This window comes from Rhinoderma darwinii, chromosome 3, assembly GCF_050947455.1.
Source record: "Rhinoderma darwinii isolate aRhiDar2 chromosome 3, aRhiDar2.hap1, whole genome shotgun sequence".
Lineage (NCBI taxonomy): Eukaryota > Metazoa > Chordata > Amphibia > Anura > Rhinodermatidae > Rhinoderma > Rhinoderma darwinii.
Window position 1 is genome coordinate 132,259,866 of NC_134689.1, and position 12,417 is coordinate 132,272,282.

The 12,417-nt window shown below is 39.0% G+C and overlaps 1 protein-coding gene across 2 annotated transcripts in view; it reads left to right on the plus strand.

Annotated features, from left to right (window-relative positions):
• Window positions 1–12,417, plus strand: part of CFAP54 (cilia and flagella associated protein 54) — a 360,575-nt gene that overhangs the window by 245,420 nt on the left and 102,738 nt on the right. For both annotated transcript variants that reach the window (XM_075856765.1, XM_075856766.1), the window contains exons 44-47: window positions 3,718–3,915; window positions 7,196–7,262; window positions 7,359–7,559; window positions 9,474–9,560. In XM_075856765.1, coding sequence (XP_075712880.1) covers window positions 3,718–3,915; window positions 7,196–7,262; window positions 7,359–7,559; window positions 9,474–9,560 — 553 coding nt within the window. The remainder of the gene's footprint in view (window positions 1–3,717; window positions 3,916–7,195; window positions 7,263–7,358; window positions 7,560–9,473; window positions 9,561–12,417) is intronic.

Consider the following 12,417-nt stretch of genomic DNA (forward strand, 5'->3'; position numbering starts at 1 on the left):
AATCAATCCGGAACCCCCATGTCATACATAGAATCAAAAAAAGAATTACTACAGACAGAACATTAGTATATGTTAATCAATGCTATTCAAAAAATGTTCTAAAATAAATAAATAGCATTATTCATTCCAATAAGAGTACATAGAAGAACAACGATCAAACATGATGTATAAAAGGATGGTACTAAATAACTATCAAAAATCAATTAAACTAATACCTATACTTATTACACCAACTCATAAAGTGATAGTTCCATAACGAAACATAAATATAAATGTGTAAAAACATAAATTAATTATATTTCTGATATTATATATATATATATATATATATATATATATATGGCGAAATATACAAATGGACAATTATAATGCAAAAATATATACACATATATATATATATATACATACATGTGTGATGAATAATGTAAATAATAAGTGAATATTTATAAATAATTACAGGAACAATTATTGGAAAAATTATAAAATAAAATAAAATATAAAAACAAAAATTGTACAAATAATATATAAAAAAAAAAAAAATTTTTTGCCTTTAATGTTTGAGTATTGTTTATCTTACCCATCCTGATGTCCCAGTATGTACCCTGTAAACTGGTAAAACACAGGATTTTTATAGGTTTACAAGTGCAAAGGAGAGAGCAAAACACCTCCAATTATATAGACTTCGCCAAATCTCTACATAAACCACATCATTTACTTTTACATAGGGAGGTTTAGGGCTTAGTGATAGTATTCTTGTCATACTCCTGCTGGTCTAGAGTAGTTTTGTGGTTAATACCTAATATAGCTGTTGGTTCTAGGTGAGGTAGGGGTTAATAGTAATATACACTATACATGGCGGTAATGGGTTAATATCTTATATTTCTGGGTGTCTATGGTGCTTTAGTGGTTGCAATTATATTATATAATGTTATGATATTACTTAGGATGTTGCAGGGGTTAGTGGTGGTCTCAGGCAGGAAACTGTACAGATGTGTCCTCCCTTAAATCTTCTTCAAACATAACATATCCCGAGATGTGTGAAGCGAGATGTTAAACAAACATGTAAAAAAAATATACCTTGACGCATGTCATTCGCCACCTATAGGCTCCCATGTTAAATGTATAGGTTTAACATATACTTTTTTTTACTGGATGGCTGTGATGGATGCCTCTGATTGATGTCATTCGTCAGCCATCTGTAGCTTATAAAATTCCATGTTAATAAAAGGTATATGTTAACGTATACGTTTTCCCGCGGAATGGCACGAGAATATATTGAATAGGTATCATGACAAATTGTATAACTTTTATTCAATTCAATAAAAGTTAAGGGCGGAAACAACTGTACCTATATGTTTTTGTTTGTTTTTTCTTTTTATAAAGTGCTCCAAATCCCCTAGTTCCATTCAGACATCTGTAGTGTAACATGATAAAATTCTGTTTTCCTGCAGCTGCCGCTAGGCAGAGCTCACTATATAAGGTTTCTATTTTAGGCCCTAATGACCAAGCAATTATTTTTTTCGTTTTTGTATAGTCACATTCAAAGAGCTATAACTTTTTTATTCTTCCGTCAACATAGCTGTATGAGGACTTTGTTCTATGCATTTTAAATTCACACCGTTCCCTGTGCGGCATAAATAACAAGTTACCTTTATTCTATGGGTCGGTACGATTACGATGATACCACATATGTAGATGTTTTTAATGTTTTACTACTTTTGCACAATAAAAACTCTTTTGAACTAAAATTATTTGTTTTTGCATCGTCTCTTTCCAAGAGCTGTAATTTTTTTGATCTTTCTGTCAATGTAGTGATATGTGGGCTTGTTTTTTGCTGGACAAGACATAGTTTTGATTGGTACTGTTTTGGGGTACATGGAACTTATTAACTTTTATTATGACTTTTTGGGGGACAATGGAAAAAATGGCAATTTCGCCATTGTTTTCTGAGAGTTTTTCTTAATGTGTTCACTTTGCGGTTTAAATTACATTAACTTTATTGTTTGGGTCATTACGGTTGCAGATATACCATATATGTGTAGTTTTATTTGTTTTTTACACTTTTACTAAATCCACTTTTTTACTGTCATTTTTATTAATTATTTATATTTCACATTTAATACTTATTTTATTAGTCCCTCTAGGGGACTTCACTGTGAGATCTTTTGATCACTGCTATAATGCTTTGGTATACTTAGGCTAATAATGCTTTGGTATACTATCAGTGTAAATCTGACAGGCACATCCTAATAGGCATATGCCCTGGGAAGACCTGGCCCCCGGCTGCCATGGCACCCCATCGGAGGCCCGTGATTGCATTTGTGGGCCACCGATGGGTGAGAGAGGGAGCTCCCTCTCTCTGTAAATGATTTAAATGCCACAGTTGCTATTGACCGCGGTATTTAACGGGTTAAAAAAACACGATCTAAGCAATTTTCGATCGTGGCCGTTGGAGCAGGAGCCCGGCTGTCTGATGACAGCCAAGACCCGGCTCCAGTCATGCAGTACTTAGGCCAGGCCGTCGCCTTTTCACGGCGGCCCAGTCTAAGGCCTCTTAGTGACCGCCGTGAAAAGGCGTATTGGTGGTCACTAAGGGGTTAACTAAACCCGAGGTGCGTCCATGGTGAAGAATTAAAGGGTTATTCTTATCACAGAAATTGATGGCTTATCGCTAGAATTTGTCACCACTTTCTGATCGGTGGGGGTTGGACTGCCAGGACTTGCACTGATCCTGAGAATGGGTTTGGCATTGGGTTGTATTACATAGCCACTTAAGGTAATAATTATTAAAAGCAACTGGACTCAGTCATATACCATGAGGTATTAAAGAGTTACTCCAATTAGAGAAAGTGATGGCATATCACTAGGATATGCCATTACTTTCTGATAGATGTTTTAAAGGCGATGTACACCTTTGAAATGGTTGTTGTTTTTTTTGTTTTGTTTTTTAAATTCCTATCTGTGTTTTGTTCAACTTTTCAAATACTTTTTACTAAAAATTATTTTTACTTTTTTAGATACAGCTGCTTTGTATCCTGTATACAGAACAGCTGTATCTCGCGTTGAGACCTGAATCCTTCAGGTAAGCGGGATGACAGGTTCAATGTCAGTGGCTCCTACGTGTGTCTGACATGCAGGATCGTGCTGATATCGATCACATCTAATTCCATAACTTAGATGTGATCAACAACAGGTGGATCCTGCGTGACGCGCTGACACTGAACCCGTCAGTTCCGCTGACCTGACAGATTCAGGTCCCAACGCAAGATACAGCTGTTCTGTATACAGGATACAAAGCAGCTGTATCTCAAAAGTATTTAGAAAGTTGCACAAAACACACTGATTGAAATCAATTTATTTTTTTAATAAAAATGTCTAAGGTGTGCATAGCCTTTAATTGCCGGGTCCACCACCAATTCAGAGAATAAAAGAGCCTAAGTTTTAAGTGAATGGAGCTGTGCTGTAGTTCCATAATACCACACATTTACCATTTGTCTCTGGTTCACGTGAGGTGCGGAAATCTATAAATACTTTTAGAATGGATTATACGTTATACTGATACAATAATTAAGCATCTGGATAATATCCACATAACTCACTCTATTCATATTCCTGTGTGTAGACATTATTTGATCTTTAGAACTAAAGAGGTTAAGCATTTTATTTGGCTGTGTGTGCACTATAGTGTCATATTTTTTTGCATTTTATATGTTGCAGAGCTGCTTTCAAATGCTGGTGTCAAGCCCTTGATGAAACGCTCAACATGTCTGATGCACTTAATTCATGGCAAGAGCCTGATAGCTCCCCAGACGGCATAAGCAATGGAAGAGGTAAAGATTACAGTGAGAAATTTCTCTCCCGAGCGGGAATTTGGGGTTGTCTGCTGGCTGCCGTCATAGCTGCTAAAATGTCTCGGTAAGTATTGAAGAAAAAAACTTCTTGATTTATTTTTATTTATCACGTAATGTTCAGTGCCCAGAGGGGAGCAATAAAAGCTTCTCCTGGTACATACAGAAGAAATAAAATGTTACAATATAGGAAGGGAAAACTTCTCCTTAGCAGCAGATATTTTGTTCTTGTTTAAAGCATAAACCCCATATTTTACCCACTAAACACCAGATTTTGTTTAACCCTTAATAGAATCCATGTTATAGTGTAAAAGGAAGTTATCTATATTTCTGCTTCCAATACCACATCAAGTTATGACTATAAACTCTGCTAAACAGCATTATATTTGCCTGGGGAATTCCCTATGATGTGATCACTTGTCTAGGATCATACATTAGGACAGAGAAAAATCTTTTTCTATGCTTATAAACAGTCATTTAATTATTCATTGACCTTGTTTAGCTGAAAAGTTTGTATTTAGTCTTGCTTGCCATAACAAAACATATTCTTAAAATTGTGTGAATCTGTCTATATGGACAGACGCTATTTCAATGGATTTATATGTTGCTCTTTCTACTTAAGATTGGGAAGACTCACGGTAGCAAAAGAGTAAGGGTCCTATTACACGGCCCGACATGGGCCCTGTAAACTGGCGCCAATCAACGAGACAGCTCGTTGATCGCCACTGGTTTGCTCCTTTCACAAGGAGCTATGTATGGGGATGAACGCTATTTACTTAGATCGCTCGTCCCCATACATTATTATCATGTCGGCAGTACATCTCCCTGTTTACACAAGGAGATGTACTGCCGACAATGATAAAATTATGCTGCCTTAACGATACAATCAGCTGATGAAGGAGCGTTTACTCATTCATCGGCTAAGCGTTGCCCTGTTTACAAAGGGCAATTATTGTGAACGAGCGTTTTGTGAGCGCTCGTTTGCCCAATAATTGGCTGGTGTAAAAGGGCCCTAAAAATTTTTTTTTGCTCAACATATCCGGTGGCAGATTCAACATGTGCTTTAACATGGGCCAATGATCGGACAAATGAGCGTTCATATGAACGCTCGTTCCCAATCATTGCCCTGTGTAAACAGAGCACCGATCAGCCGCTGAACAAGAAAACACTCTTTCATCGCCTAAGCGTATCTTTTGTGCAGCACAAAATATTATCGTTGTCGGTAGCACATCTCCCTTTGTAAACAGGGACATGTGCTGCAGACATGATGGAAATGTATGGGGACGTACGTAACCAAGCATTGCTCCTTGTGAAAGGAGCAAATGAGCGCCTATCAATGAGCTGTCTTGTTAATCGGCTCTCGTTTTCACAGCTCATATTGGCTCACGTAAAAGGACACTCAGCTCATCCAAATTAGCAGCTGACACACTTTTTTTGGCGTCCCTTATCTCGATAGAAACAATAGGCTGAAACAGGAAGAATCCAACCTATCTAATCTATTTTTCTCTCAAATATGGTTTGGTAATCCCCATAGATTATGGACCAATATCTATCGTGTATAGACCGCTTTAAATGGACAGTATCATGATTTTCTTTTTTATTATTAATTTGTGTTTTTATTTAATAAAATATTATATTGACTTTATTACATTTTTCACACACAGTTTTTTTTATTGACACTTTCTTACTGTACTGGGGGCTGCCATGTTTTATTTCATTTGTGTATGTGTCTATTAACGACACATACAGAGATGGAATACGGCAGCACAGTGCATAGGATACAATGAACGGGAGCCGTCCATTGCCTCTGCCATCTGGCTCTGTACTGCGCTGACGCAGTTCAGAGTCACACAGCAGGGAAGCTGGTTTGAAGGGAGATAGCAGGCGCCATTATGAAGACCGGCCGCACTGCAGGTAAGGTGTGAGTGTCTGTCTGTCTGTCCCGCCCTCTCTCTCATAGGCCCCCTATCATGACCCCCGACGATTTTTTTGGGCGCATGAATGTTGCGATCACCCAACAAACGAGCATTTGTCTGATTGCTGCCTGTTTACTAGTGGCAATGATGGGGAATATATTCTCTATCTGACAACTACTTAGAACTTTGCCTAAGATGGATGTACTTTCTTAGTGGTTCAGATGTATACAGTACCCCAGGGTTCAGTGCTGGGACCACTATTATTCAACTTATTTATTAATGATCTAGAGGATGGGATTAATAGCACTATTTTTATTTTTGCAGATGACACCAAGCTATGTAATATAGTTCAGTCTATGGAAGATGTTCGTGAATTGCAAGCAGATTTAAACAAACTAAGTGTTTGGGCATCCAGTTGGCAAATTAAGTTTAATGTAGATAAATGTAAAGTTATGCATCTGGGTACCAACAACCTGCATGCATCATATGTCCTAGGGTGAGCTACACTGGCGGATTCACTTGTTGAGAAGGATCTGGGTGTACTTGTAAATCATAAACTAAATAACATCATGCAGTGTCAATCAGCTGTTTCTAAGGCCAGCAAGATATTGTCGTGTATTAAAAGAGGCATGGACTTGCGGGACAGGGATATAATATTACCACTTTACAAAGCATTAGTGCAGCCTCATCTAGAATATGCAGTTCAGTTCTGGGCTCCAGTTCATAGAAAGGATGTCCTGGAGTATGAAAAAATACAAAGAAGAGCAACGAAGCTAATTAGGGGCATGGAGAATCTATGTTATGAGGAAAGATTAAAAGAATTAAATCTATTTAGCCTTGAAAAAAGACGACTAAGGGGGGACATGATTAATTTATATAAATATATTAATGGCACATACAAAAAATATGGTGAAATCCTGTTCCATGTAAAACCCCCTCAAAAAACACAGGGGCACTCCCTCCGTCTGGAGAAAAAAAGGTTCAACCTGCAGAGGCGACAAGCCTTCTTTACTGTGAGAACTGTGAATCTATGGAATAGCCTACCACAGGAGCTGGTCACAGCAGGTACAGTAGATGGCTTTAAATAAGGCTTAGATAATTTCCTAGAACAAAAAAGTATTAGCTCCTATGTGTAGAAATTTTTTCCTTCCCTTTTCCCGTCCCTTGGTTGAACTTGATGGACATGTGTATTTTTTCAGCCGTACTATGTAACTATAACTATGTAACAGTATGTCGAATTGAGTACTGCAGGGGGATGTCCATTAATCGAGCGCATATAAATACTGGGAACAGGTCACATCACTGCACTAATTTTTGTAATCTAATTTGAGAAATAAAAATGATCATTCCACTGGTTGCTGGCACTGCACTGGTTTATATAAGTCTCCCTCCATTTGTCGTCGTTGTATAACTTTTTATGTTTTTTTGTAGTTATATTTTAACATCAGATGTTAGAAAGAGAAGTGATTGTTGGCTGCTCTCAGCCTTCCTTTTCAAGGTAAGAAGCACATTTGTTTCTCATGAATTTCTGTAACAAGTAATAAGTTATTTGAAAGCAAATTACATAATATACGGTTTCTGTATTTCTTTCTAGTCCTTGTTTCGTGTGTCCCTGCCTCATCCAGATGAAGATCTTGATTATGCATTATATGAGATTGGAGAAGGATGTGAAATATCTGAACTTATTCCAGGAATTGACCTGTTTTCTGATCGGTACAGAGCAGATGTCATAACTGTTGTTTCCAGTCTAGGTTTTCTCATTTCCGAATTGCATTCTGTTTCTCAGAATCTGATGGTTAGTGCCTATTTAAAATAAAAAAAACATTTAATATTTATTTATATATATATATATATATATATATATATATATATATATATATATATCTGAGAATACTTGCTGTATGATGTCATTTTTCATTGGATTTATTTTTGTCTGAAGTGACTTTCCTTTTTTCTGACAGCATGGGTGCTGTTGGTCTTCTGGGTTGCTCCCTCTGCGAATACTGTGTTGCAGCAACACTGGTTGCCGTGCGATACTGCACTTGATGGAGGTGGCACCCACTTAAAAGAGGTTGCCGTGAAGTGGCAAGTAGGCTTATACAGTTTGATCAAAATGTTTACCAAGAACCTCATGTTCATATCATTTTTATTTTGCTTAGCCGCAATAGATAATTGTAGAACAAAGTGGATGTGCGGTTGAGTTTTTCTCTCCTTGTTGAGTTCCATTTTATGTCTCTTAAAAGAAAATGTTTGTTTTGTTCCCACCTTTGTATTTTTTTTACATTTTACATGGTGATTTGGTATTTTTAAAATTAATTAAGTGATTACTAATTATGACTCCAAGACAGCATGATGAAAGGAAAGAAGTAAAAAAGGAAAAACATGAAAATTGAAAAACATTTTTTAAATAACCTGAAATCCTGAATGATTACTGTACCTTGCTCATGAATGTAATAGGGAAATCCTGTGAAGATGATATCTAGTATATCCGAGATATGTGAGAAAATTATTTTAGAATGTTGTGTCAGATTTTCAGTATCAGATTTTCAGTATCAGATTTTCCAAAAATGATTAGCAGTGCCAAAGGGATTTAAAAGGTTATTCCAATCTTCTGGCATATCCACATGGCTTTCTCGACAAAGGTGCAGGTCCCAGAGATTGGACCCACATCTATAACATTTATGGCAAATCCCATGGATATGCCTTAAATGTCTGAGATGGAAATAACCCTTTAAAAGGGTTTTCTTATAATCAATATTTATCACCTATCCACAGGATAGTTGATAAATATCTGATCAATGGTGGTCCAACCGCTTGGATCCTCACGATCCCAAGATGGAACTTACCTGGCTGTTCCTGTGCGTCCCATATGAATGGATCGGTACTGTGCATGGTCCGCCACCACTCTATTCATTTCTATGGGGCTGCCGGTGATGGCACTTGGAAGCCCCATAGAAATAAATAGAGCAGTGACCGAGTATGGGCACTACCGCTGTATTCATATGGGGCGTACAGGAACGGCTAGGTAAACTCATTCTAGGGATCCATGGGGGTCCCAGCAGTCAGATATCAGATATTTATCATCTATCCAACTTGACAAGGGATGACCACGCAATCACCCATACAGATTGACCCTAACAGGTTCATTTGTATGGAGGTTGCTAAAACATCTCTGTAGTACTTCCACACTTACTTACAAAATGAAAACTCGTTTGGTTCCATTGTGTTAAACGGGTTGTCCGGGAACGGACAACAGATTAGGATCGGTGGGGGTCCAAAACCCAGACCCTGCACCGATCAGCTGCCTCCGGGCGCCGGATGTTATGCAGTGTATGCAGTGTTTGGAGCTGGAAGCAGATGGCTCTGTTCACTGCATAGCGACCGTGCTGCAGAATTGCAACTCTGCTCCTATTCACTTGAATAGGAGCACAGCTCCAGTACTGCAGCTTGGCTACTATTCTGTGGCCAGAGCTTTCTGCTTCTGGAATGGACATCCGGTGCCCGGAGGCAGCTGGAGCGACTGATCGGTGCAGGGTCCAGGTGTCGGACCCCCACCGATCATATACTAATGACCTATCCTGTGGATAGATCATCAGTTGTCCGTGCCCGGACAACCTCTTTAAGCTTGTGTGTATGTATTATTTATTCCTATTATCAATGGTTGTAGCATGTAATGTTCTCACCTGAAATAAATGCTGTATATTTACAGGTTTTGCCACTGTTTACATTGTATCAGTATTTTGTCAGCATTATTTGCCGTGACCCTGTCAGAAGTGTGGAAGGAAGGCTTTTAAAGGTATGTGAAATTTTAATTTAAGCTTATTGACACCGAGATAAACAGATGACAGCGTGACGTTTAACAGCAGTAAATGTATTACACAGACAGACATTATCTTGCCAACAATTGATTTGTTTATTTGCTGTCTTCTGTCATTTTTTTGTTGTATTGACACAAGTACCAGTATTTGCTGCACTAAAGATAGCAGTTACAAGTGACATGACTGCAAAGGAAAACTGTGGGACTGGCTATAAGCAAATTAACAGTTTCTATCTGTCTTGTGGATATCGATCTTAGAAAACTCAGGCAAATACTTGCTTGGCATGACCACCAATACTGTTTTTTTCAACACCTTTTATTATCCAGAGGATACGAAATTCAATGAATTCTGTACTATTAACATTTTGCTAATATATAATTGTTGCAGAGTTGAATTTGTCACGTAACTTTTTTTTTGTGCCTCGTGATAGCTCAGTTTAGTAATTTACGTATGCTGATGCATTCATACAGGGGCACTATGTCCACACACACACACACACACACACACACACACACACACACACACACACACACACACACACACACACACACACACACACACACACACACACCACTATACAGCTAGTCATTGTATACACTGCATAGAAAGACTTTATATATGCAGCGGTTACATAGACTGAAAATGCAGGTATAAACAAGTAAACTTTTTACGCAAACCACCCAAGTTTTTTTTAACCCCTTAGTGACCAACAGTACGCCTATTTACGTTCCTCACTAATGGGCTTTAGGCTAATGCGACGCCTTTTAACGTGATCGCATTAGCCTAAAGTAGCGCCGAAATTAAAGATCGGGGCTCCGTTCTCTCAGCTACCGGAGGTAGCTGAGAGTTCGGGGCAACGACCAGAGACCATAACGAGTGGTCTCTGGTCACGTGATCGCCGTGAATCGCTATTTCACGGCGTTCACGCTAAACCGGCGGATAATCGCCATTTCTCTCTCCTCTCATGGAATAACTCCTTAGAGAGGAGAGAGAACGGGTAAATAGTGCGCCCCCCCCCCTCCCACGTCCGATCCCCCCCCCGTCCGATTCCCCTTCATGTTCGATTCCCCCCCCCCGGTCCGATCCCCCCCCACGGTCCGATTTCCCCCCCCCCCCCCAAAATGGCGCCCGAGTGCGCTTTGCATAACTTACCTGTGTCGTCATCTGGCACAGCAACAATCGGGGACCGTTGTGACTGGTCCCTGATCAGGTGATCTCTGTGATAAAACCTATCACAGAGATCACTGACAGTTATTTTCAAAACACAGCCAGGACATGGGCTGTGTTTCTCTCTCCTCCCATTGTAGTTGTTCTGAGAGGAGAGAGAAATCAGTCTAAGTCCTGTGCTGTGAAGAAAGAAAGTGATAAAAAATCATAGTTCTTATACACACACATATATATATATATAATATATCAAATCTATATTAGCGTCAGCGCTAGATTAGCGTCAGCGCTAGTTTAGCGTTAGTGCTAGTTTACCGTTAGTTCTAGCTTAGCGTTAGTGCTAGTTTACCGTTAGTTTAGCGTTACTTTAGGGTTAGGGCTAGTTTAGCGTTCGTGTTTAGGGCCGTTTAGAATTAATTTTACGTCTGTTATATAAAAAATAAAAAAATATAAAAAATATATATATATAAAAAAAAATAAAAAATTTGTGTCGTTTTTAGGATTTTAGGTTTACTTTAGGGTTAGGACTTATAGGGCATATATATATATATATATATATATATATATATATATACATACATACATACATATCTATAAATATGTCTCAGCGTATGTACAGCGCGGAGCAAGCCTACGCCTTGCTATGTTCCGACACTTCTGAAAGCGAAACAGACACCGCTTCAGAATTTGTTCCAGACAGTGACAGTGACGATTCTAATTCCACCGCTGAACCCCATAGTCCTATGGTGGTGGATACGTCAGTCGCTGTAGAGGTGTCAAGTGCAGGGCCGAGTGTTGCAGTCCCTCCCGTGATGTGGGATCCTGCACTATCATTTTCCCCCCAAGTACCCCAATTTGAAGCGACCCCAGGAATTAGTGTCGACGTCCAAAATTTTACCCCCTATAATTTTTTTAATTTTTTTAATTTAGACTTGATAGTCCAGCAGACTAATCTGTATGCTAGGCAGTTTGTTCTACAAAAGCCTGCATCTATGTACTCCAGAATGTGGAGCCCCACAAGTGTCCCAGAAATAAAAAAATTTTTAGGCATTACCCTCAATATGGGTTTGGTTAAAAAACCCTCTGTCCGGTCCTACTGGACTTGTAGTGCTGTCCACGCTACCCCTGTATTTGCAGCAGTGATGTCCAGAAACCGCTATGAGGCCCTAATGCGATTCATGCATTTTACTGATAATTCCCAAGTCCCCCCAAGAAGTGACCCAGCTTATGATCGGCTTAATAAATTAAGGCCATTAATCACCCTTCTAAATGATTTATTTTTAAAGTTGTACACCCCTGACAAAAATTTGTCAGTAGATGAATCGCTCATGAGCTTCAAAGGGCGTCTTTCCTTTCGTCAATTCATCCCTTCCAAACGAGCCAGATATGGGGTGAAATTGTACAAAGTTTGCGAGAGCACAACGGGTTACACCTGCGGTTTCAAAATCTATGAAGGCAGGGACTGCCAAATTTATACCCCAGGCTGCCCAGAAACTATTGGCACCTCTGGCAAAATTGTGTGGAACCTAATGGAGCCATTTCTGCACAAGGGGTACCACGTCTATACAGACAATTTTTATACCAGCGTTGCCCTTTATAAAGCCCTCCATGCTGCAAATACAGGGGCCTGTGGGACAGTACGGAAGAACAGAGTGGGACTCCCACAACAGT